The 27,932-nt window shown below is 50.1% G+C and overlaps 1 protein-coding gene across 1 annotated transcript; it reads left to right on the forward strand.

The window, feature by feature from the left end:
* On the forward strand, positions 1–27,824 carry LOC141087563 (lysosome-associated membrane glycoprotein 1-like). Its single transcript, XM_073573178.1, has 6 exons — positions 1–158; positions 17,644–18,203; positions 20,515–20,625; positions 20,773–20,830; positions 27,336–27,500; positions 27,646–27,824. The coding sequence occupies exons 1-6, from the start codon at positions 116–118 to the stop codon at positions 27,783–27,785; spliced, it is 1,077 nt and encodes a 358-aa protein (XP_073429279.1). The 5' UTR covers positions 1–115; the 3' UTR covers positions 27,786–27,824.
* Positions 27,825–27,932: the final 108 nt, after the last annotated feature.

Here is a 27,932-nt window from a genome sequence, read left to right on the forward strand (position 1 = left end):
GATCACGTGACCCTGAACCCGTGGGGGGACTGGGAGAAAAAGAGGCAGAAGGTGCAGAGGAGTCCACTGTCCACAGCAGGAAGAAGAGACAACGAGGAGCAGAGACTGCAGAGAAATGGGAAAGCTGCGCACACTCCTCATCATCATCTGCATCCAAGGTACCGAGCGGCCAGTGTGTATATACTGGGGTCCTAATACATAATACAGGGGATGTGTCACTGTACGGGGTCCATGTACTTATAAAGAGGGGATGTGTCACTGTGCGGGGTCCATGTACTTATAAAGAGGGGATGTGTCACTGTGCGGGGTCCATGTACTTATAAAGAGGGGATGTGTCACTGTGCGGGGTCCATCTCGTTATTCAGGGGATATGTCACTATACGGGGTTCATCTCCTTATAAAGAGTGGACGTGTCACTGTACGGGGTCCATCTCCTTATAAAGAGTGGACGTGTCACTGTACGGTGTCCATCTCCTTATAAAGAGGGGACGTGTCACTGTACGGGGTCCATCTCCTTATAAAGAGGGGACGTGTCACTGTACGGGGTCCATCTCCTTATAAAGAGGGGACGTGTCACTGTACGGGGTCCATCTCCTTATAAAGAGGGGACGTGTCACTGTACGGTGTCCATCTCCTTATAAAGAGGGGACGTGTCACTGTACGGGGTCCATCTCCTTATAAAGAGGGGACGTGTCACTGTACGGTGTCCATCTCCTTATAAAGAGGGGACGTGTCACTGTACGGGGTCCATCTCCTTATAAAGAGTGGACGTGTCACTGTACGGTGTCCATCTCCTTATAAAGAGGGGACGTGTCACTGTACGGGGTCCATCTCCTTATAAAGAGGGGACGTGTCACTGTACGGTGTCCATCTCCTTATAAAGAGTGGACGTGTCACTGTACGGGGTCCATCTCCTTATAAAGAGTGGACGTGTCACTGTACGGGGTCCATCTCCTTATAAAGAGTGGACGTGTCACTGTACGGTGTCCATCTCCTTATAAAGAGGGGACGTGTCACTGTACGGGGTCCATCTCCTTATAAAGAGGGGATGTGTCACTGTACGGGGTCCATCTCCTTATAAAGAGGGGACGTGTCACTGTACGGGGTCCATCTCCTTATAAAGAGGGGACGTGTCACTGTACGGGGTCCATCTCCTTATAAAGAGGGGACGTGTCACTATACGGGGTTCATCTCCTTATACAGGGGCTATGTCACTGTACGGGGTTCATCTCCTTATACAGGGGACGTGTCACTGTACGGGGTCCATCTCCTTATAAAGAGGGGACGTGTCACTGTACGGGGTCCATCTCCTTATAAAGAGGGGACGTGTCACTGTATGGGGTACATCTCCTTATACAGGGGACGTATCACTGTGCGGGGTCCATCTCCTTATACAGGGGCTATGTCACTGTACGGGGTCCATCTCCTTATACAGGGGACGTGTCACTGTACGGGGTCCATCTCCTTATACAGGGGCTATGTCACTGTACGGGGTTTATCTCCTTATACAGGGGCTATGTCACTGTACGGGGTTCATCTCCTTATACAGGGGACGTGTCACTGTACGGGGTCCATCTCCTTATACAGGGGATGTGTCACTATACGTGGTTCATCTCCTTATACAGGGGATGTGTCACTGTACGGGGTCCATCTCCTTATAGAGAGGGGACGTGTCACTTTTCGGGGTCTTTTTAAGTCTTTGTCCAGTAAATTTCCAGTCCTAGCTGCCTTCGCCCCATTATCAGAGGTGGTAGTAACCAGCCCCATGTTTTTTCCTCCATCCTCCTTAGATTTCTGCTTTGGGATAAGGAGCTGTTCTCTTTTTGTCATCCTGGCTTCATTATGGGCTTTTCTCAGCAGATTATTGGGGTGCTTTCTGTCCTTGACCTGTGACTTAAGCCTGAGCAGTTCCTCCGTGCTCGGATATTGTCTGTTGCGTATTCCACTTTTTATACTTTTAGATGGTTGCTATCCCACATGAGGAGTGAATTGGTGGCCATGGGTGTGTTATAGATTTGTGTCCCCCTCCTTCACTTGTTGGTCCCCACCTCAATCGTGAAGTGGAGACTTATCAAGTTGTAATTCAATCTCTCAACAAATTTGGAGAACTGTGAGGACGTCCCCTTCCAGACGATAAAAATGTGGTTTACATATCGTACCCACTGTTCAATCTTGTACGTTTTGACATTTTTTTTTCTGTGCCAAACTCCACGGTTTCCTCACACCAGACAAGGAGGAAATTGGCATATGTGGGGGCACAGGGACTCCCCATTGCTGTGCCCCTGAGCTGGTGGACTTACCTCCCATTGAATAGAAAAGTAATTTCTGGTGAGGCGAAACATGGCTGTTCACAGAACAAATTCACTATGAGATCACAGCTGACAACCCCTTGTGTCTAAAGGGAACTGTGCTGCCTCCACTCCTTTGTCACGGGCTCTGGATGTATACAGGGCTTCCACATCGATACTATCAGTCAAAGGTAAGGCCATCCAGCCTAAGGAGAAGATCGGTTGTATGCCAGGTATAAGACCTTATCAACACAAATGCCAAGCTTCTGACCCAAACTTCCAATGCCAGACACAAACGATCTTCCCTTTCAGGGCTTCGACCCCTTATGAACTTTGGTAAGGCAGTAACAGGTATCTGGTTCTGGATTTTTTTGGTAATAGAAAATCAAACTCAGATTTGCTTATTAGATTATTGGAGAGACCCTCCTTCAAGATAGTCCTAAGTTCCTGCCAATATCCAGAGCTCTGTGTATAAGGACGAACCTCATATCCTTCCCGATCTCTCAGAAGGGATTCACACACACGTGTTTATAAACCAATGTGCTTGTCTAACATCTGTCAAGTGTGAACTTTTCACCTCGATATTACAAGATTTCATGTATGTTATATACTAATTATTCGGGTCCGGTCTGTAAATGTTCAGCGTTATGTCACTCACTTGATGTTACGATTTGTTCTGTCCATTATGGTTGTTCCTTTTTGCAGAGTATTGCCTGCTTTAGTCTCTAGCTAGCCAGTTGTTTAACAAGGTTAGTTGGGCCCAGATCTTGTATGCGGCATGTCACTTTTCTGTTGAATTTTGTTTCTTGGTGATTGGGGTTGGACTGGCTCACAGGAGAATTCTCCAGTAGGCCCCTGTGAAGGAGTGGGCCACCGCCCTCTTATATGAGCAGGACTTGGCACTACACGCTTGAATCATTATTTACAGATAAAGGCGGCATCTTATAAATTTAACAATCTACCCGGTTAATTGTTATATAAATTTGTGATTTGAGGGTATTGTTACATTTGCATGTAGTTGAAAAGGTGGGCCCTGGAGTTATTTACTGGTGGGCCCTTGGAACCCTAGTCCGACACTATGCCGTCCAGATCTGTGGATTCATGGAAAGTGTGGAGGTTGTATTTGTGATACTGAAGCCTCCATCCTGTGTAATAGAGGGGAGGCCTCCATCCCGTGCAGTAATCTAGAATACTCAGGTCTTTCTCCTGTTCTGCAGTCCAGAGTATATTCCTATTTAATGTACACTGATGAGCAAAAGGGTAACCTTCTGACTTTCAAGCTCCATATCTCACCATCCACTACTGCTCTGATCGTGAGACCACCATCATTTTATAGACCATCCTCTTGGTTATCTCATACATAAACTTACATCTATTTAACATATAGTTATGCAGATTCTTGTCATGTCGCCACGGCCTGAATTCTTCAGGGCTGCTCTCGATCAGATTCAACCATGTCTCCACCGAAATCTAATCCCAGGTCTCTTCTACACATTGCCACAGTTGGTGCACACTGGTCACCTCACTTGGATATGTATGTAACTTTTTCTTCACCTCTCTAGTGTCCGATTGGGTTTAGGTCTGGGGACAAACCAGCACCTCTACTTCATTGTCATTGAACCATTTCTTCACCAATCTTGACATATGCTTTTGCGTCACCGTCCTGTTGGCACACTACGTTGTCCTTTTCCATTGAGATCACCATCAATCCTGGTGAAGTATCCAATGCCACTGGCTGTGAATCAACCCCAAATCATCAGGCTTCCTCCACCAACCTAGACAGTTCCTTCAACTTCTCGATCCGTTAGCCCCTTTCCCCTTGTTTCTTCCAGACCCTTTTACACCCATTAGAGCCGTCTATTGACTTCCATCTTATCGTCCCAAATAACCCGTTTCCAATCTTCTATTTTCTCCTTTTCATACTTTTTTGCAAACTCTAGCTGACGCTTCTTATGACAATATTGAAGTTGAGGCTTTTTCACCTTTTTTCGGGCCACCATTCCAGACTTACGGGTCGCACAGTGCTTGCATAGACGTCTGATCTCACTATTATGAAGCAGACGAGCCTCCTCCACGGCCGTGTTTATCGCTCCAGAACCGATAGACCTTGTGATGAGCCAACTTGCTGACTGATATTTTGCCTGGACGTCCACCTCTTGGCTTCTGAATGGATGGACAGACTTCATTTCATATTCTTCCAGCTGTCATGGCGCTCACATGATGCAGTTTGGCAATTTTCTTGGCCGAGACTCGGCTATCGATGAGCTGGAGAATGCGGTTTCTCTTTTCTTGGGAAATCTTCTTGATGGCTCCTCGATTCGAACCAATGACCTTTTACTGGGGAATCATCCTAATAACACTCGGAGCTATGAGGGAATGTGAGAACAGGCTGAGATATGTAACATTCAGAAAGAAAAGATTATTCCACCACCAGGAGCAAAACAGCCACAACGCAGCGACCTGACGAGAAACTGCCTAACTAATCATATGCTAAACAGCTGAAAGTCAAACTTATGGATGAGCTAGCCAAGATGGTGGTCTATAAAATGACATAACCTACAGGAGCTTCTCAAAAAATTAGAATATTATCAATACAATACAACACAGACAGTGACTCTCCTCTATTCTATAGAGTCATTACACACAGAGTGATCTGTGTCACGGGTTTATTTCTGGTAATGTTGATGATTATGACTTACAGCCAATGACAACCCAAAAGTCATTATCTCAGTAAATCAGAATACTTTATAACACCAGCCTGAAAAATGATTGTAAAATCTGAAATGTTGTCCTACTGAAATGTATGATCAGTAAATGCCCTCAGTACTTGGTCGGGCTCCTTTTGCATCAATTACTGCATCAATGAGGCGTGGCATGGAGGCGATCAGCCTGTGGCACTGCTGAGGGGTTATGGAAGCCCAGGTTGCTTTGATAGCAGCCTTCAGCTCGTCTGCAGTGTGGGGTCTGGTGTCTCTCATCTTCCTCTTGACAATACTCCATAGATTCTCTATGGGGTTAAGGTCAGGAGAGTTTGCTGCCAATCAAGCCCAGTGATACTGTTGTGTGTACACCAGGTATTGGTACTTTTGGCAGACACTTGTAGCCCATGTCCTGGAGACGTCTGTGTGTGGTGTGAAGCAATGACTCCAGCAGCAGTCCGCTCCTTGTGAATCTCCCCACATTACTGAATGGCCTTTCCTTAACAATCCTTTCCAGGCTGCGGTTATCCCGGTGGCTTGTGCACCTTTTTCCACCACACTTTTTCCTTCCACTCCACTTTCCAATAATAATCTTGGATACAGCACTGTGTGAACAGCCGGCTTGTTTATCAATGACCTTTTGTGGCTTCCCCTCCTTGTGGAGTGTGTCAGTGACTGCCTTATGGACATCTGTCACGCTAGCAGTCTTCCCCATGATTGCGGAGCTACTGAAACAGACTAAGGGGTACTTCACACTAAGCGAGATCGTTGATGCGTCACCGATTTAGTGACGCATCAGCGATCTCGCCAGCGATCTTGCTGTGTGTCTCGCATCAGCGACTGCCCCCCCCCCCCCCCCCCGCCGGGTATCGCTAATGGTGCAGGAATGTCCTGGGCCATTTTTTGATCGTTGGTCTCCTGCTGGCCAGTGCGCATCGCTGCGTGTGACAGTGGGAGACCAACGATCGGCAACCTCCCAGCGCTGTCAGCAGATGCTGGGAGCTGGTATTCAGGGTAAATAGCGGGTAACTAAGCAATGTGCGCGCAGTTACCCGCTATTTACCCTGGATGCCAGCGTCCTCGCTGGTCCTGATCGCTGGTGAGTCAGTGTTTGACAGCTCACCAGTGATCATGTAGCGACGCACTAGTGATCCTGACCAGGTCGTATCGTTGTGGGGATCGCTGGTGCGTAACGGGACCGTTATAAACACTTAGGAGCCTGTACAGGGGTTTATTGTGAATTATTCTAATTTCATGAGATAATGATTTCTGGGTTCTCATTGGCTGTAAGCCATAATCATCATTACCAGAAATAAACCCGTGACACAGATCCCTCTGTGTGTAATGACTCTATAGAATAGAGGAGAGTCACTGTCTGTATTGAAGAACTGAGATAAATTCACGTTCTGATGATATTCTGATTTTGTGAGAAGCTCCTGTATAAGTGACTATGAGTCAAAGTCCCCAAAAAGCTTTTTAAAAAAGTATTAAAAAAAAGTATTTATTACAAAGTAGATGAACGATAAGGCAAAGCGAGCCCAATAAACCAGTCCAGGTGACAGATGAGCTAACCCGTGCGTATCCTATTTATCTGTTACAGGGAATCTGCAAGGGTTAATCATTGTGAAGAACACTGATAATCGTGTCAGTTACTGATACCCCGCTACTTGTGGCTGTTAGGACTAGGAGTACAGGCACTTTATAGTGGGGATCGGTGTTTGTACTCCATTTCTCTGGACGCTTTAAGTGTTTTTAAACATTCTTTGCTCTCTAATAAAGATGGTGACTATTTGTTAGTCCCTTCTGCATATATCTTTCTCTGCTGGAGTCATCTGCTCGGCACTAAGATGATCCCGTTTAGCTGTAGTCTTTGATGGCGCCCCTCACACTTGTACATTTTGGGGCTGCCAGCTTTTGCACATTTCCACACGGGGCAATATGGGTAAGAGGACCTTCGGTCGGGCATTTCCTCTCCTTTCCTCCACCGGTGTAGGTGACTTCACCATTTTTACTTTGCTCTTTGCCACTTGACATTCTCTGCACACAGTGGTTTGTCTACTTGGGAGATAACGCCATGAGCTACAGCTCGCTCCTCCCTGTGGTCAGAGGCCATGCTCCTGTGACATGGACATACCTGCCTTTACTACAGATACTATATGCTTCTCGTATCAGATGTGTGGATTAGCTCACCTGTACCCATTACTATTGTTCGTTGCATACGGATTTGCTGTGCCTTCACCATGGACTGTTTTATTGGGCTCTGTATCTTTCATCTACTTCCTAATAAACACATTTTTTACACGTTTTTCAAAAAAACTTTTTTTTGGACTTTGACTCCTAGTCTCTTACAGGTTGCCTACTCTATTGGAGTGTCCTTTTTTATATTTTTTGGCTACTTACAGACCTAGTCAAAATATTTTTAATACATTACTATACAGTATATAAGGTTTTTGGTTTGGATTATATCGTTTATACACTGCTCAAAAATAATGGGAACATTTAAACAACAGAATATAACTCCAAGTAAATCTCAGTACCAATGCTTTCTGGCTGATGTTGGTTGTGCTTTCACACTCGTGGTAGCATGAGACGGACTCTACAACCCACACAAGTGGCTCAGGTAGTGCAGCTCATCCAGGATGGCACATCAATGTGAGCTGTGTCAAGAAGGTTTGCTGTGTCTGTCATCGTAGTGTCCAGAGGCTGGAGGCGCTACCAGGAGACAGGCCAGTACACCAGGAGACGTGGAGGGGGCCGTAGGAGAGCAACAACCCAGCAGCAGGACCGCTACCTCCGCCTTTGTGCAAGGAGGAACAGGAGCACTGCCAGAGCCCTGCAAAATTACCTCCAGCAAGCCACAAATGTGCATGTTGTCTGCACAAACGGTTAGAAACTGACTCCATGAGGATAGTCTGAGGGCCCGACGTCCACACATGAGGGTTGTGCTCACAGCCCAACACCGTGCAGGATGCTTGGCATTTGCCACAGAACACCAGGATTGGCAAATTCGCCACTGGCTCCCTGTGCTCTTCACAGATGAGAGCAGGTTCCCACTGAGCACATGTGACAGACATGACAGAGTCTGGAGACGCCGTGGAGAGTGATCTGCCTGCAACATCCTTCAGCATAACCGGTTTGGCAGTGGGTCAGTAATGGTGTGGGGTGGCATTTCTTTGGAGGGCCGCACAGCCCTCCATGTGCCAGCCAGAGGTAGCCTGACTGCCATTAGGTACCGAGATGAGATCCTCAGACCCCTTGTGAGACCATATGCTGGTGCGGTTGGCCCTAGGTTCCTCCTAATGCAGGACAATGCCAGACCTCATGTGGCTGGAGTGTGTCAGCAGTTCCTGCAAGATGAAGGCATTGAAGCTATGGACTGGCCCGCCCGTTCCCCAGACCTGAATCCGATTGAGCACATCTGGGACATCATGTCTCGCTCCATCCACCAATGTCACGTTGCATCACAGACTGTCCAGGAGTTGGCGGATGCTTTAGTCCAGGTCTGGGAGGAGATCCCTCAGGAGACCACCCGCCGCCTCATCAGTACCATGACCAGGCATTGTACAGTAGGGAGGTCACACAGGCACGTGGAGGCCACACACAATACTGAGCATCTTTTCCTTGTCATGAGGCATTTCCACTGAAATTGGATCAGCTTGTAATTTGATTTTCCACTTTGACTTTGAGTATCATTCCAAATCCAGACCTCCATGGGATATTCATTTTGATTTACATTGTTTTATTGTTCTGAACACATTCCACTATGTAATGAATAAAAATTTGCTACTGGAATATTTTATTCAGAGATATCTAGGATGGGGTCTTTTAGTGTTCCCTTTATTTTTTTGAGCAGTGTATAAAATGATGGTAGTCTGACGATCAAAGCAGAAGTGGATAATGAGATATGGAGCCGGAAAGTCAGAAGGTCACAACATTGTTACCCCTTAGATCATTAATGTACATGGAGCTATAGGAATCCTCCGTCCTCGGTGATTACTCTGCATTTATCTACATTAATCTCATCTGACAAGTGTTCTCCCATCAGACATCTCATCCAGATCGTTCTGTAATATTGTAATGTCAAGGTCAGAGTTTAATATCCTCCATAGTTTGGTGTCATCAGCAAAGAGCGATACTTTACCCTCAATCCCATCCACAAGGTCATTAATAAAGAGGTTAAGAGAATTGGTCCTAGTACTGGTACAGATCCCTGCGGTCCCCCACTGCTCCTGGTACAGATCACCGCGGTCCCCCACTGCTCCCGGTACAGATCCCCGCGGTCCCCCGCTGCTCCCGGTACAGATCCCCGCGGTCCCCCGCTGCTCCCGGTACAGATCCCCGCGGTCCCCCGCTGCTCCCGGTACAGATCCCCGCGGTCCCCCGCTGCTCCCGGTACAGATTCCCGCGGTCCCCCGCTGCTCCCGGTACAGATCACCGCGGTCCCCCGCTGCTCCCGGTACAGATCCCCGCGGTCCCCCGCTGCTCCCGGTACAGATCCCCGCGGTCCCCCGCTGCTCCCGGTACAGATCCCCGCGGTCCTCCGCTGCTCCCGGTACAGATCCCCGCAGTCCGCCACTACTCAGATCCCCGCGGTCCCCCACTGCTCCTGGTACAGATCCCCGCGGTCCCCCACTGCTCCTGGTACAGATCCCCGCGGTCCCCCACTGCTCCTGGTACAGATCCCCGCGGTCCCCCGCTGCTCCCATTACAAATCCCTGCGGCCCCCCACTGCTCCCGGCACAGATTCCTGCGGTCCCCCACTGCTCCCGGCACAGATTCCTACGGTCCCCCACTGCTCCCAGTACAGATCCCTGCAGTCCTCCGCTGCTCAGATCCCCGCGGTCCCCCACTGCTCCCGGTACAGATCCCCGCGGTCCCCCGCTGCTCTCGGTACAGATCCCTGCGGTCCCCCGCTGCTCCCGGTACAGATCCCCGCGGTCCTCCGCTGCTCCCGGTACAGATCCCCGCAGTCCGCCACTACTCAGATCCCCGCGGTCCCCCACTGCTCCCGGTACAGATCCCCGCGGTCCCCCACTGCTCCTGGTACAGATCCCCGCGGTCCCCCACTGCTCCTGGTACAGATCCCCACGGTCCCCTGCTGCTCCCATTACAAATCCTTGCGGTCCCCCACTGCTCCCGGCACAGATTCCTGCGGTCCCCCACTGCTCCCGGCACAGATTCCTACGGTCCCCCACTGCTCCCGGTACAGATCCCTGCAGTCCTCCTCTGCTCAGATCCCCGAGGTCCCCCACTGCTCCCGGTACAGATCCCCGCGGTCCCCCGCTGCTCCCGGTACAGATCCCTGCGGTCCCCCACTGCTCCCGGTACAGATCCCCGCGGTCCCCCACTGCTCCCGGCACAGATTCCCGCGGTCCCCCACTGCTCCCGGTACAAATCCCCACTGCTCCCAGTACAGATCCCAGTGGTTCCCCACTGCTCCTGGTACAGATCCCCGCGGTCCCCCACTGCTCCTGGTACAGATCCCCGCGGTCCCCCACTGCTCCCGGTACAGATTCCTGCGGTCCCCCACTGCTCCCGGCACAGATCCCTGCGGTCCGCCACTGCTCAGATCCCCGTGGTCCCCAACTGCTCCCGGTACAGATCCCTGCGGTCCCCCACTGCTCCCGGTACAGATCGCCGCGGTCCCCCACTGCTCCCGGTACAGATCGCCGCGGCCCCCCCACTGCTCCCGGTACAGATCCCCGCGGTCCCCCACTGCTCCCGGTAGAGATCCCCACAGTCCCCCACTGCTCCCGGTAGAGATCCCCGCAGTCCGCCACTGCTCCCGGTACAGATCCCTGCAGTCCGCCACTGCTCAGATTCCCGCGGTCCCCCACTGCTCCCGGTACAGATTCCCGCGGTCCCCCACTGCTCCCGGTACAGATTCCCGCGGTCCCCCACTGCTCCCGGTACAGATTCCCGCGGTCCCCCACTGCTCCCGGTACAGATTCCCGCGGTCCCCCACTGCTCCCGGTACAGATTCCCGCGGTCCCCCACTGCTCCCGGTACAGATTCCCGCGGTCCCACACTGCTCCCCGTACAGATTCCCGCGGTCCCCCACTGCTGACTATATCCCATTTAATGAATGTACCATTTATGACTCTGGACCCTTAACCATTTCTTTACCCATCTGCATACAGTTTCCCTTAGTTCCTGCTTTTGGAGGTTCAGTATAAGGCTGTTGTGTGGTTCAGTATCAGATGCCTTTGCTCCTTTGCAAACTCCATAGAAATCACATCAGCCGCTTGGCAACATCCAGTTTTGCCTCCTCATAGAAACCCAACATGTTGGTTAGACATAATCATTTATGAACCCGTGCTGGTTGTCGGTTATTATATTATTCTCTGCAATATATTTTTGCAGGTCATCTCTTATAATGCCCTCTAACTTTGCACACAACTGATGTCAGACTTACCAGATGGTAGTTGGCTGGTGCACCGGCAGACGCCATTGGCCGGACTTACCCTGGAGGGGCGTAACAAAGTGGCAACCTGGGCTTCAATGGAGCCTATGTTGGTGAGGATAGGCTTGGCCGCAAGTAATCACCAGGTACCAGTCCAGGTCAGTCCCCGGACCTGCAGCAGATGTGGTCAGACAGTCCGAGGTTGGGGCGGATAGCACAAAGTCAAAATATGAGCCGGGGGTCAGGAGTGGAGAGATCAGACAAAATGAGTAAACAAGCTGGGTCAGTAACAGGAGAGCCAAAATAGGAATCCACCAAGACAGGTAACTAGAAACCTAAATTCAGGCGAGGTATGGAGGGAGGAGCTACATAATGAGGATAGGCCAGGGAAACAAAACTGCAGGACACAGCAGGGTTAAATTCCTGCAGAGTCTGGCCACCTTGGTATAGACAGGTGGAGACAGCAGGAGGAAGCAGCAGTGCTGGGTTTACTGTATGAGGCAGCTCAATGAGACGGCCTGACATGGGAAGGAGCAGAGCGGCGTACGCAGTGAGTAGGACAGCACTCAGAAGGCGTACAAGTTTCTGGCATAACACCTGGATCAATCTTCTTATTTCCAGAAGCAGGAAATAATCTTGTGAACAAATGATGTTAAGTATAACTTACTGCAACGCCCCCTCTGGAAGAAGCTAATGTGAACCGGCGGCAGTGGGGTGGCAGCTTGGGTATACAGGAGTCTCTTACCATTGCAGTAAGTTATACTTTACATAGGATTCCTTTGTTTTAAAGTCATTTATACCCGCTACTATAAAATACAGGACCCCATCCTGATCTTCATTTACCAACCCGCACTAAACACTTTCACTACAATAAGCTAATATCTCTCAGGACCTGAGAATCTCTCAGCACTACATCGAGTGAAATAATCCTGAAGACACTAATTACGGCCTTATTACACACTTTTGAACTACCAGCATTACATATATATTTTGTGACTCCGTATTTCTCTGCGCTGCTTGTAGAGATGCCTGTATGCTTGCTTTTTTAACTCTTTTATACTGTTATAATCAATACATTTTGATTACTTTTGAAAAATACTGACTACTGTGCCGTACAGAGCTCAAACATCTCTAGAAGTGTTATTACCGAATTTTTCGGACCATAAGATGCATATTTGCCCTCCAATAATGTGGAGGAAGATGGGTGGTGCGTCTTATAGTCCGGATGTATCGGCTCTGGGGAGTGGCAGCGACAGAGCAGTGGGTCACAGGAGGCAGCGGCTGCGGCTTACTCCCCTGCTCGCTGCTAAAGAGAAACGAATATTCACTGCATTCTACGCCCTTGGAAGTGGTGAACAGTGAATAGTAATGAATTAGTAGCGGGGACATGTGATCTCCCAGCAGTTGCAGGAAGCCTGTGGCTAACACTGTGCTCGCTACTAAAAAGCAATCACTGCCCTCCACGCACATGGTCCCATCGTGGGGAGCAGTGAGTATTCCAGCAGCTGTCCTTCCTTGTAAGCAGCACATGACGTCACTACACTGCACTACTTACAAGCAGAAAGCAGCTGCTGGCATCGGAACAGAAGGCTGCAAGGGAGCGCGGGAAGGTAAATGTAAAGGGTTTTTTTAAATATTTTTCCGATGGGGCCCTACATACCAGAATGGGGATGGGGGGGTCAATCATACCAGGAACAGGATGGGGCCATGCATACCAGGGTGGGGATGGGGGGAAATCAAACCAGGTACAGGATGGGGCCATGCATACCAGGATAGGGATGGGGGCAATCATACCAGGAACAGGATGGGGCCATGCATACCAGGGTGGGGATGGGGGGGCAATCATACCAGGATAAGGATGGGGCCATGCATACCAGGGTGGGGATGGGGGGCAGTCATACCAGGAACAGGGTGGGGCCATGCATACCAGGGTGGGGATGGGGGGCAATCATACCAGGATAGGGCTGGGGGGCAATCATACCAGGATAAGGATGGGAGCCATGCATACCAGGGTTGGGATGGGGGGCAATCATACCAGGATAAGGATGGGAGCCATGCATACCAGGGTGGGGATGGGGGGCAATCATACCAGGATAAGGATGGGAGCCATGCATACCAGGGTGGGGATGGGGGGCAATCATACCAGGATAAGGATGGGAGCCATGCATACCAGGATAGGGCTGGGGGGCAATCATACCAGGATAAGGATGGGAGCCATGCATACCAGGGTGGGGATGGGGGGCAATCATACCAGGATAAGGATGGGGCCATGCATACCAGGATAGGGATGGGGGGCAATCATACCAGGAACAGGATAATAATAATACATTTTATTTCTATAGCGCCGACATATTCCGCAGCACTTTACATTTCAGAGGGGATTTGTACAGACAATAGACATTACAGCATAACAATAATCACATAGATCATAACAGATACCAAGAGGAGTGAGGGCCCTGCTCGCAAGCTTACAGTCTATGAGGAAAGAGGGAGACACGAAAGGTGGGTGGTAACAGTTGCCCTGATTGTATGGACCAGCCATAATGTTAGGTGTGGGACAGTACAGACACAGAGGGTTAATGGAGGCATAAAGCATGTGGGAACATGATGCGGGGAACCTGGTTATGGTAAAACTTTTGGCTGTGCCACACAGGGATAGATTAGGTTAATGTGTTGAGGCGATAGGCCAGTCTGAATAAATGTGTTTTCAGGGAACGCTTAAAATTGTGGGGATTGGGGACTAATCGTATTGACCTGGGAAGTGCATTCCAAAGAATTGGTGCAGCACGTGTAAAGTCTTGGAGACGGGAGTGGGAGGTTCTGAATATTGAGGATGCTAACCTCAGGTCATCAGCAGAACGGAGGGCGCGGGTAGGGTGGTAGACTGAAACAAGGGAGGAGATGTAGGATGGTGCTGAGCCATGGAGGGCTTTGTGGGTGAGGGTAATAAGTTTATACTGAATTCTGGAGTGGATGGGTAGCCAGTGTAATGACTGGCACAAGGTAGAGGCATCGGTGTAACGATTGGTGAGGAATATGATCCTGGCTGCAGCATTCAAGACAGATTGGAGGGGGGAGAGTTTGGTAAGAGAGAGACCGATTAGAAGAGAGTTACAATAGTCCAGACGAGAATGAATAAGAGAAACAGTAAGGGTGGGGATGGGGGGGCAATCATACCAGGATAAGGATGGGGGCCATGCATACCAGGGTGGGGATGGAGGGCAATCATACCAGGATAGGGATGGGGGGCAATCATACCAGGATAAGGATGGGGCCATGCATACCAGGATAGGGACGGGGGGCAATCATACCAGGATAAGGATGGGAGCCATGCATACCAGGGTGGAGATGGGTAGCAATCATACCAGGATAAGGATGGGGCCCTCCATACCAGGAAGGAGATGGGGGGGGGGAATAATACCGGGATGGGGAGCAATCATGCCAGGAACAGAATGAGGCCATGCATACAAGGATGGTGGGGGGAATCATACCAGGATAAGGATGGGGCCCTGCATACCAGGAAGGAGATGGGGGGGGGGGGGAACAATACCAGGATGGGGAGCAATCATACCAGGAACAGAATGAGGCCATGCATACAAGGATGGGGATGGGGGGGTCAATCACACTAGGATAAGGATGGGGCCATGCATACCAGGATGGAGATGAGGGGCAATCATACCAGGATAAGGATGGGTCATGCATACCAGGATGGGGGGGGCAATCATACCAGGATAAGGATGGGTCACGCATACTAGGATGAAAATGGGGGGCAATCATACCAGGATAAGGATGGGGCCATCCATACTAGGACGGAGATGGGTAGCAATCATACCAGATAAGGATGGGTCATGCATACTAGGACGAAGATGGGGGGCAATCATACCAGGAACAGGATGAGGCCATGCATACCAGGGTGGGGATGGGGGGAAATCATACCAGGATAAGGATGGGGCCATGCATACCAGGACGGAGATGGGGGGCAATCATACCAGGAACAGGATGGGACCATGCATATGGGATGGAGGCACTGCATATCAGAATAGGGATGAGGGGGACCATTTCTAACAGGATAGGGATGAGGGGGGCATGTATACATGGATAGGGATGAGGGGACCATGTATACCAGGAGAAGGATGAGGGATCCATGCATACAAGGATAGGGATGAGGGGTCCATGCATATCAGGATGGGGATGAGGGGGACCATATATACCAGGATGGGGGATATTAAGTAAAGAATTGATCACATTTTTGCTTCAATTTTTTTCTAATTTCCTCATCTAAAATCTAGGTGCGTCTTATAGTCCGAAAAATACGGTATATCTTGATTTGGAGATGTCATTCACCTATGAAATCTCCAAATGAAAGAGTGCATTAATCCATCACAGTAACATAGTCAGGTTCAACTTGTAACATTAGCATGACCGCTCTAACAGTAAAGAAGCCTTTCCTATACTGATGAACCATAATTCTTCAACCTCATAATGATATAGTAATTTTGGGTTTAATGTTCTTGTAACCATCTCTACAGTCATGGCCAAAAGTTTTGAGAATGACACAAATATTATATTGTCACATGATCTGCTGGCCTCTGGTTTTTATGTGTGTTTGTCAGATGTTTTTATCACATACAGAAATATAATTGCAATCATATTATGAGTAACAAAAGGTTATATTGACAGTTAGAATGAGTTAATGCAGCAAGTCAATATTTGCAGTGTTGACCCTTCTTCTTCAGGACCTCAGCAATTCTCCCTGGCATGCTCTCAATCAACTTCTGGATCAAATCCTGACTGATAGCAGTCCATTCTTGCAAAATCAATGCTTTTATTTTGTCTGAATTTGAAGGTTTTTGTTTGTCCACCCGTCTCTTGATGATTGACCACAAGTTCTCAATGGGATTAAGATCTGGGGAGTTTCCAGGCCATGGTCCCAAAATCTCTATGTTTTGTTCCCTGAGCCATTTAGTTATCACCTTTGCTTTATGGCAAGGTGCTCCATCATGTTGAAAAAGGCATTGTTGATCGCCAAACTGCTCTTGGACGGTTGGGAGAAGTTGCTCTTGGAGGACATTCTGGTACCATTCTTTATTCATGGCTGTGTTTTTAGGCAAGACTGAGAGAGAGCCCGTTCCCTTGGCTGAGAAGCAACCCCACACATGAATGGTTTCAGGATGCTTGACAGTTGGCATGAGACAAGACTGGTGGTAGCGCTCACCTGGTCTTCTCCGAATAAGCCGTTTTCCAGATGTCCCAAACAATCGAAAAGGGGATTCATCAGAGAAAATTCTTTACCCCAGTTCTCAGCAGTCCACTCCCTGTACCTCTTGCAGAATATCAGTCTGTCCATGATGTTTTTCCTGGAGAGAAGTGGCTTCTTTGCTGCCCTCCTTGAGACCAGGCCTTGCTCCAAGAGTCTCCGCCTCACAGTGTGTGCAGATGCACTCACACCTGCCTGCTGCCATTCCTGAGCAAGCTCTGCACTGCTGGTAGCCCGATCCCGCAGCTGAAACACTTTTAAGAGACGGTCCTGGTGCTTGCTGGTCTTTCTTGGGCGCCCTGGAGCCTTTTTGGCAACAAGGGAACCTCTCTCCTTGAAGTTCTTGATGATGCGATAGATTGTTGACTGAGGTGCAATCTTTCTAGCTGCGATACTCTTCCCTGTTAGGCCATTTTTGTGCAGTGCAATGATGACTGCACGTGTTTCTTTAGAACCATGGTTAACAGAAGAGAAACAATGATGCCAAGCACCAGCCTCCTTTTAAAGTGTCCAGTGGTGTCATTCTTACTTAATCATGACAGATTGATCTCCAGCCCTGTCCTCATCAACACCCACACCTGTGTTAATGGAGCAATCACTGAAACGATGTTAGCTGGTCCTTTTAAGGCAGGGCTGCAATGATGTTGAAATGTGTTTTGGGGGATAAAGTTCATTTTCTAGGCAAATATTGACTTTGCAAGTAATTGCTATTAAACTGATCACTCTTTATAACATTCTGGAGTATATGCAAATTGCCATTAGAAAAAATGAAGCAGTAGACTTTGTAAAAATTAATATTTGTGTCATTCTCTAAACTTTTGGCCATGACTGTAGGTGTACACTACAACTTATAGATGTGAATATCTGGGATACATAGTAGTATATTATATGGTTATGGGATAAAGAGAGATGAGGAACGGGTCACCACCGAAGAATTATGGATTCCAGGGTTAATGTTTTTCATTAATCACAATTCCTTCTCCATCTGTATTACAGCTTGCTGTAGTGACCAAGATCCTGCACCTGATCGAAGAAACGCAATTCCACCATGTCTGTGGTGCCCAAAGAAAACTACTACACACCGCACAACTACACACTTAACATCACACACAACTACAGCACAAACCACTGCACATACTAACCACACAACTACGCCTCATACCACTGGCCATACCAACCACACCTCTACACCTCATCCAACCGGCCATACCAACCACACCTCTACACCCCACCCAACCGGCCATACCAACCACACCTCTACACCCCATCCAACCGGCCATACCAACCACACCTCTACACCCCATCCAACCGGCCATACCAACCAAACCTCTACACCCCATCCAACCGGCCATACCAACCACACCTCTACACCCCATCCAACTGGCCATACCAACCACACATCTACACCCCATCCAACCGCCCATACAAATCAGACGTCCCTTCCGGTCACCACGATGCCTCCTTCTACAGAATATGTTGTTAATGGTACTGCAGGCGTATGCTTGAGGATGACGGCATCTTTCAAAATATCATATAATGACACAAAGACGTCAGAGGTAAATTGGGAACTTTGTACATTGGGCAATTTTCATATAAAATATTGTGATACTGACTAAAAGTTCACAATCATAAAACATTTGCATTGATGACAGTGAGTGATTGGAGAGAATCTGCTTTTTCGTCACTGATCGAATCGTCTTGATTCCCATCCTTAGCAGATAAAACATGAGGAATTTCAAAAGTGGTGGAAATTACTAATATTGTTACATAGGTCTTTCGAACACAAAAAAACCCCCACTATCATGTCAATCATTTGAGATGGACAGTGACGAACCGGAAATGGGAAAGGACGTCAACCTACTTGGATCAATCATCACTCAAGATGCAGAGATGACACCGGAAGTCAATAGGAGAACAGCTCTGGGCAAGGTCTTCAAATCGAGGAACATTCCACTGGTGGTGAAGACACGGCTCGTACATGGCCTGGCCTTTACTGTGGTAACATACGGATGTGAAACCTGGACCATAAAAAAACAAGACAGAAGAATAATCGATGCCTTCAAAATGTGCTGGAGAAGGATGTTATCAATACCATGGATGGCAAGAAGAACAAATCAAGCCAGACATGTGACTGAAAACAAGGATCCGCAAGCTACGACTTGTCACATCATATGATGAGAGCAATCACTGGAGAACGACATCATGGTCGGAAGAATAGAAGGAACAAGGCGAAGAGGAAAACCAGCAACCTGATGGCTTTATACCATCAAGATAACCACGGAGAACACTCTGATGGACCATGTAAAAAATGCATGTAAAATTTTTGGCACCCCTGGTCAAAATCACTGTTATTGTGAACAGTTAAGCGAGTAGAAGATGTAATGATCTCTAAAAGGCCTAAAGTTAATGACGACACATTTCCTTTGTATTTTAAGCCCAAAAAATGTTTTCATCTTATATTTTAAAAATTACAAAAAGGAAAATGGTCCTATGCAAAAGTTTGAGCACCCTGCATGGTTAATATATAGTAGCACCCCCCTTTTGAAAATATCACATCTTGTCTGAGGGATTTTCCTCCATTCTTCCTTGGAGAATTCCTCCAGTTCTGTGAGATTCCTGGGTCGCCTTACATCCTCTACTATTTTGAGGTCTCGCCACAGATTGTCAATGATATTCAGATCAGGGGAATGTGAGGGCCATTGTAAAACCTTCAGCTTGACCTTTAGGATCATTATCCATTTGTAGACACCATCCTCTTTTCACCTTCAGCTTTTTTACAGATGATGCTATGTTTGCATGGAGAATTTGTTGAAATTTCATTGGATCCATTCTTCCCTCTACCCGTGAAATGTTCCCCCTGCCACTGGCTGCAACACAACCCCAAAGCATGATTGATCCACCCCCATACTTAACTGTTGGCGAGATGTTCTTTTCCTGAAATTCTGTGCTTTTTCTCCATACTTACCTTTGATCATTGTGGCCAAAAAGTTCTATTTTAACCTCATCAGTCCACAGGGCTTGTTTCCATGTTTGTTTTCATACTTCTGAGGCTGAATTTTATGGTGAGGACGCAGGAGAGGTTTTCTTCTGATGACTCTTACACGAAGGCCATATATGTTCCGGTGTCTCTGAACAGTAGAACAATATACCACAATTTCAAAGTCTGCTAAATCTTTCTGAAGGTTCTGATCGGTCAGGTCCGATGGGTGTAGCGGTCCGGCGCCTCCCATTTTCATACGATGCCGTCCTCTTCTTCCCTTCCCGTTGTGGCTGCTGCGCAGGCGCACTGCTCTGCCCTCAACAGGAAGAGAAGAAGAGGACAGCGTCGTATGAAGATGGGAGGCGCCGGACCGGACCGCCCCCCCCCCGGTGAGTATAATCTAACTCTTTTCTCTTCTCTTTCAGGTTACATTGGGGGCTTATCTACAGCATTACAGAATGCTGTAGAGAAGCCCCTGATGGCGGTGTCAGCAGCTCATATTCGAAGAGGTGTGACAGATTCCCTTTAAGATCTGAAATCTTGGTCAAATGATTTACATTTAAAATGATCTTGTAACATTGAAGCTCGTCCTCCAATCACATCCAAAGCTGTCTATTGTCTATGACAATGCTGCAGTGCACTGTGTGAGCTGAGGGGATAAACTAGACACATCTTAAGAAGCATGCAGCTCTGGGTGTGATTGGAGGAGTCGGCTGATAGATTACACCATGTAGACGACACACGGAGACGTGATGCAGCACAGGATGGGCACCAGAAAAATCAAATCTGTGCAAAGATAACCATTCTGTAAATTGTGTCCTGTAAACTGAGGTTTCGAGGTGACACAAGCGTCACAGGACTCTAATTGTACCATTCCCACTGTTCAGACCGTGAACCTGCCAGAGCCGGACACTGACGCTTCTGGAAACTGCTCTGCCGACAGCGCCTGGCTGACCCTGACCTTCCCACAAGGACAAGTCACCATCACATTCCGCCAGGTGGGCCATCAGCTGCGGGACAGGGGCAGGGGCAGCATTAGGGGTCTCATATAGCCGGACTGGGCAGTAACCATCCAGAAAATAAAGTGTGTGACGAGCGGACACAATGCAGATATCTGCTGATAACTACATTTTTTGCTTCCACAGGACACCAAAGACAACAATTTCTTCCTGAACGAGGTTAATATAACTCTGAAGAGTTTAGGTAAAACGTGCAAGAGCCTCGAAAATGCCAATCCTGGCCTGGGGTGTGTCGTCCTGTAATAACCCTGCCCGTGTCCTGGGGTGTGTCGTCCTGTAATAACCCTGCCCGAGTCCTGGGGTGTCGTCCTGTAATAACCCTGCCCGTGTCCTGGGGTGTGTCGTCCTGTAATAACCCTGCCCGTGTTCTGGGGTGTGTCGTCCTGTAATAACCCTGCCCGTGTTCTGGGGTGTGTCGTCCTGTAATAACACTGCCCGTGTCCTGGGGTGTGTCGTCCTGTAATAACCCTGCCCGTGTCCTGGGGTGTGTCGTCCTGTAATAACCCTGCCCGAGTCCTGGGGTGTCGTCCTGTAATAACCCTGCCCGTGTCCTGGGGTGTGTCGTCCTGTAATAACCCTGCCCGTGTTCTGGGGTGTGTCGTCCTGTAATAACCCTGCCCGTGTTCTGGGGTGTGTCGTCCTGTAATAACCCTGCCCGTGTCCTGGGGTGTATCGTCCTGTAATAACCCTGCCCGTGTCCTGGGGTGTATCGTCCTGTAATAACCCTGCCCGTGTCCTGGGGTGTATCGTCCTGTAATAACCCTGCCCGTGTCCTGGGGTGTATCGTCCTGTAATAACCCTGCCCGTGTCCTGGGGTGTATCGTCCTGTAATAACCCTGCCCGTGTGCTGGGGTGTATCGTCCTGTAATAACCCTGCCCGTGTCCTGGGGTGTATCGTCCTGTAATAACCCTGCCCGTGTCCTGGGGTGTATCGTCCTGTAATAACCCTGCCCGTGCTCTGGGGTGTATCGTCCTGTAATAACCCTGCCCGTGCTCTGGGGTGTGTCGTCCTGTAATAACCCTGCCCGTGTCCTGGGGTGTGTCGTCCTGTAATAACCCTGCCCGTGTCCTGGGGTGTGTCGTCCTGTAATAACCCTGCCCGTGTCCTGGGGTGTATCGTCCTGTAATAACCCTGCCCGTGTTCTGGGGTGTATCGTCCTGTAATAACCCTGCCCGTGTCCTGGGGAGTATCGTCCTGTAATAACCCTGCCCGTGTTCTGGGGTGTATCGTCCTGTAATAACCCTGCCCGTGTGCTGGGGTGTATCGTCCTGTAATAACCCTGCCCGTGTCCTGGGGTGTATCGTCCTGTAATAACCCTGCCCGTGTCCTGGGGTGTATCGTCCTGTAATAACCCTGCCCGTGCTCTGGGGTGTGTCGTCCTGTAATAACCCTGCCCGTGCTCTGGGGTGTGTCGTCCTGTAATAACCCTGCCCGTGTCCTGGGGTGTGTCGTCCTGTAATAACCCTGCCCGTGTCCTGGGGTGTGTCGTCCTGTAATAACCCTGCCCGTGTCCTGGGGTGTATCGTCCTGTAATAACCCTGCCCGTGTTCTGGGGTGTATCGTCCTGTAATAACCCTGCCCGTGTCCTGGGGAGTATCGTCCTGTAATAACCCTGCCCGTGTTCTGGGGTGTATTGTCCTGTAATAACCCTGCCCGTGTTCTGGGGAGTATCGTCCTGTAATAACCCTGCCCGTGTCCTGGGGAGTATCGTCCTGTAATAACCCTGCCCGTGTCCTGGGGTGTATCGTCCTGTAATAACCCTGCCCGTGTTCTGGGGTGTATCGTCCTGTAATAACCCTGCCCGTGTTCTGGGGAGTATCGTCCTGTAATAACACTGCCCGTGTCCTGGGGTGTATCGTCCTGTAATAACCCTGCCCGTGTTCTGGGGTGTATCGTCCAGTAATAACCCTGCCCGTGTCCTGGGGTGTATCGTCCTGTAATAACCCTGCCTGTGTTCTGGGGAGTATCGTCCTGTAATAACCCTGCCCGTGTTCTGGGGAGTATCGTCCTGTAATAACCCTGCCCGTGTCCTGGGGAGTATCGTCCTGTAATAACCCTGCCCGTGTTCTGGGGAGTATCGTCCTGTAATAACCCTGCCCGTGTTCTGGGGAGTATCGTCCTGTAATAACCCTGCCCGTGTTCTGGGGTGTCGTCCTGTAATAACCCTGCCCGTGTCCTGGGGAGTATCGTCCTGTAATAACCCTGCCCGTGTCCTGGGGTGTATCGTCCTGTAATAACCCTGCCTGTGTCCTGGGGTGTATCGTCCTGTAATAACCCTGCCCGTGTCCTGGGGTGTATTGTCCTGTAATAACCCTGCCCGTGTTCTGGGGAGTATCGTCCTGTAATAACCCTGCCCGTGTTCTGGGGAGTATCGTCCTGTAATAACCCTGCCCGTGTTCTGGGGAGTATCGTCCTGTAATAACCCTGCCCGTGTTCTGGGGAGTATCGTCCTGTAATAACCCTGCCCGTGTTCTGGGGTGTATCGTCCTGTAATAACCCTGCCCGTGTCCTGGGGTGTGTCGTCCTGTAATAACCCTGCCTGTGTCCTGGGGTGTATCGTCCTGTAATAACCCTGCCCGTGTCCTGGGGTGTATCGTCCTGTAATAACCCTGCCCGTGTCCTGGGGTCAGTGGCGTAGCAACTGTTTGTGGCGCCCGGGGCGGTCGAAAAATTTGCCGCCCCTTTGGTCGTTGATAATCCGGAAGCATCCGAAGAGCCCACACTACACTCAAAGATCTAATTTTTAGTCTGCTACTAACTCTGCTGTTATTATTTCTAAATTTCTAGACTTATATATGGGTATATAGCATATATAGGTGTTCCCAGGGGTGTATACTTGTATATAGCTTCGATAGGTGGCTTCCAGAGGTGTATACAGGTGTACATAGCTTCTATAAAAGGCTCACTGGTGCCGTACATGACTGGCGAATATGACAGGCGTGCCGCGTACGTGACCGGTGGAGTCCAGAGCAGTTGAAAAGTTGTGGCATTTTTTTAGGACGCTGATATCTGCTCTCGAGGCGTTTGTATCCAGCGCTGACTACATTACAGCTGGAGTAGAAGACGCCAATCTCCAGGACTCAAGGCCTTAGTGTCAGCATTGGAGCAACCAGAAAAAGGAAAATGAGTAACTGATCCGACCACACAAAGCAGAACATTTGGGGTTGATGGACCCCGGTGTATAATACAGCCGGTGTGGCACGTGTCACAGTCTGAGTGTCTCCCCTCAGGGCCCCCACAGCAGGTGTCACAGTCTGAGTGTCTCCCCTCAGGGCCCCCACAGCAGGTGTCACAGTCTGAGTGTCTCCCCTCAGGGCCCTCACAGCAGGTGTCACAGTCTGAGTGTCTCCCCTCAGGGCCCTCACAGCAGGTGTCACAGTCTGAGTGTCTCCCCTCAGGGCCCTCACAGATATCCCGGGCAGGCTGGGCAGCGCTTCCCGCCGTCCCCCTCACTCACCGGCTCCTGTGTCCCGGGATCTGCTCCTGCGTCACCTCAGCTCAGCAGCCACGTGTTCTTCGGGCAGCTCCGACCCGCGGCCAACACCTCCTCCGACGTCCAGGATCCAGGAGCGGATGGGCGTTCACCTGAGTGCGCCCAGCACCGGCTCAGGAGCGGACAGCAGCCGGGGCTCCGAGTCCGAGTTCAGCAGAGCAAGGTAGAAAGCGCCTGAGGCTGAGCTGCGCCTGCACTGTGCCTCCGCGGAGTCCGCGCTTCTTCCACGGCAGAGGAGAGAAGAAGAACTGCTGCTGCCACGCGGCGCCGCCCCCACATACTTGCCGCCTAGGGCGGACCGCCCCCCCCGCCCCCCCCCCCACGCTACGCCACTGCCTGGGGTGTATCGTCCTGTAATAACCCTGCCCGTGTCCTGGGGTGTATCGTCCTGTAATAACCCTGCCCGTGTTCTGGGGTGTATCGTCCTGTAATAACCCTGCCCGTGTCCTGGGGTGTATCGTCCTGTAATAACCCTGCCCGTGTTCTGGGGAGTATCGTCCTGTAATAACCCTGCCCGTGTTCTGGGGTGTATCGTCCTGTAATAACCCTGCCCGTGTCCTGGGGTGTATCGTCCTGTAATAACCCTGCCCGTGTCCTGGGGTGTATCGTCCTGTAATAACCCTGCCCGTGTTCTGGGGTGTATCGTCCTGTAATAACCCTGCCCGTGTCCTGGGGTGTATCGTCCTGTAATAACCCTGCCCGTGTTCTGGGGAGTATCGTCCTGTAATAACCCTGCCCGTGTTCTGGGGTGTATCGTCCTGTAATAACCCTGCCCGTGTCCTGGGGAGTATCGTCCTGTAATAACCCTGCCCGTGTCCTGGGGAGTATCGTCCTGTAATAACCCTGCCCGTGTCCTGGGGTGTATCGTCCTGTAATAACCCTGCCCGTGTCCTGGGGTGTATCGTCCTGTAATAACCCTGCCCGTGTTCTGGGGTGTATCGTCCTGTAATAACCCTGCCCGTGTCCTGGGGTGTATCGTCCTGTAATAACCCTGCCCGTGTCCTGGGGTGTATCGTCCTGTAATAACCCTGCGCGTGTTCTGGGGTGTATCGTCCTGTAATAACCCTGCCCGTGCTCTGGGGTGTATCGTCCTGTAATAACCCTGCCCGTGTCCTGGGGTGTATCGTCCTGTAATAACCCTGCGCGTGTTCTGGGGTGTATCGTCCTGTAATAACCCTGCCCGTGTTCTGGGGTGTATCGTCCTGTAATAACCCTGCCCGTGTCCTGGGGTGTATCGTCCTGTAATAACCCTGCCCGTGTCCTGGGGTGTATCGTCCTGTAATAACCCTGCGCGTGTTCTGGGGTGTATCGTCCTGTAATAACCCTGCCCGTGCTCTGGGGTGTATCGTCCTGTAATAACCCTGCCCGTGTCCTGGGGTGTATCGTCCTGTAATAACCCTGCCCGTGTCCTGGGGTGTATCGTCCTGTAATAACCCTGCCCGTGTTCTGGGGTGTATCGTCCTGTAATAACCCTGCCCGTGTCCTGGGGTGTATCGTCCTGTAATAACCCTGCCCGTGTTCTGGGGTGTATCGTCCTGTAATAACCCTGCCCGTGTCCTGGGGTGTATCGTCCTGTAATAACCCTGCCCGTGTTCTGGGGTGTATCGTCCTGTAATAACCCTGCCCGTGCTCTGGGGTGTATCGTCCTGTAATAACCCTGCGCGTGTTCTGGGGTGTATCGTCCTGTAATAACCCTGCCCGTGTCCTGGGGTGTATCGTCCTGTAATAACCCTGCGCGTGTTCTGGGGAGTATCGTCCTGTAATAACCCTGCCCGTGTTCTGGGGTGTATCGTCCTGTAATAACCCTGCCCGTGTCCTGGGGTGTATCGTCCTGTAATAACCCTGCCCGTGCTCTGGGGTGTATCGTCCTGTAATAACCCTGCCCGTGTCCTGGGGTGTATCGTCCTGTAATAACCCTGCCCGTGTTCTGGGGAGTATCGTCCTGTAATAACCCTGCCTGTGTCCTGGGGTGTATCGTCCTGTAATAACCCTGCCCGTGTCCTGGGGTGTATCGTCCTGTAATAACCCTGCCCGTGTCCTGGGGTGTATCGTCCTGTAATAACCCTGCCCGTGTTCTGGGGAGTATCGTCCTGTAATAACCCTGCCCGTGTTCTGGGGTGTATCGTCCTGTAATAACCCTGCCCGTGTCCTGGGGTGTATCGTCCTGTAATAACCCTGCCCGTGTTCTGGGGAGTATCGTCCTGTAATAACCCTGCCCGTGTTCTGGGGTGTATCGTCCTGTAATAACCCTGCCCGTGTTCTGGGGTGTATCGTCCTGTAATAACCCTGCCCGTGTCCTGGGGTGTATCGTCCTGTAATAACCCTGCCCGTGTTCTGGGGTGTATCGTCCTGTAATAACCCTGCCTGTGTCCTGGGGTGTATCGTCCTGTAATAACCCTGCCCGTGTTCTGGGGTGTATCGTCCTGTAATAACCCTGCCCGTGTCCTGGGGTGTATCGTCCTGTAATAACCCTGCCCGTGTTCTGGGGAGTATCGTCCTGTAATAACCCTGCCCGTGTTCTGGGGTGTATCGTCCTGTAATAACCCTGCCCGTGTTCTGGGGTGTATCGTCCTGTAATAACCCTGCCCGTGTCCTGGGGTGTATCGTCCTGTAATAACCCTGCCCGTGTTCTGGGGAGTATCGTCCTGTAATAACCCTGCCTGTGTCCTGGGGTGTATCGTCCTGTAATAACCCTGCCCGTGTTCTGGGGTGTATCGTCCTGTAATAACCCTGCCCGTGTTCTGGGGTGTATCGTCCTGTAATAACCCTGCCCGTGTCCTGGGGTGTATCGTCCTGTAATAACCCTGCCCGTGTCCTGGGGTGTATCGTCCTGTAATAACCCTGCCCGTGTTCTGGGGAGTATCGTCCTGTAATAACCCTGCCCGTGTTCTGGGGTGTATCGTCCTGTAATAACCCTGCCCGTGTTCTGGGGTGTATCGTCCTGTAATAACCCTGCCCGTGTCCTGGGGTGTATCGTCCTGTAATAACCCTGCCTGTGTCCTGGGGTGTATCGTCCTGTAATAACCCTGCCCGTGTTCTGGGGTGTATCGTCCTGTAATAACCCTGCCCGTGTTCTGGGGTGTATCGTCCTGTAATAACCCTGCCCGTGTTCTGGGGTGTATCGTCCTGTAATAACCCTGCCCGTGCTCTGGGATATTGAATATGAAATCCCTAAATTCCAGTTTGTTTTTTCAGAACCAGAGAAATTTGGAAATTCCAGTCTGAAGGCCATGGTCACTCCTCTCAAATACTTCTTCTCTTGTGAAAAAGTGAACATTCAAATTACCCCAAATGTGAGCTTATCCGTCATGAACGTCAAGGCTCAGGCCTTTAAACTGAACAATGGAAACTATGGGAAAGGTGAGCTTTTCTCCTAGTAACGAGGTAAAATTATACTAAGCCTTGGAGCACATCGACCCTACTGGAGCCCACTATTTGCTGTGGAGCCTGTGCTATTCCCAGTTCTTGTCCAGTCTAAAACTCCATTCTATTTGTATCTCCACAGAGATGAAATGCTCGGATGGATCCTGGAATATGACCGTCCCGATCGTTGTTGGGATCGTCCTTGTGGTGTTGATCCTGATTGTTGTGATTGCTTACATTGTTGCCCGTCAGCGGAGTCACAGAGGCTACCAATCACTATGAGATGTGCTCCGATAATCATTAAATACGTTGTCTACTCGATGTCCACGTTTCAGTCTATGTTCGAGGAGGAGACCAGCAGGTAGATACATTCCCCGTCTACAGGCCTAATCGATTCTCGCGCACCAGGGACAAGTCGATCTTCACGCG

This window comes from Dendrobates tinctorius, unplaced genomic scaffold (genome assembly GCF_039654945.1).
Source record: "Dendrobates tinctorius isolate UK_male_01 unplaced genomic scaffold, ASM3965494v1 ptg000002l, whole genome shotgun sequence".
In the NCBI taxonomy this organism is placed as follows: domain Eukaryota; kingdom Metazoa; phylum Chordata; class Amphibia; order Anura; family Dendrobatidae; genus Dendrobates; species Dendrobates tinctorius.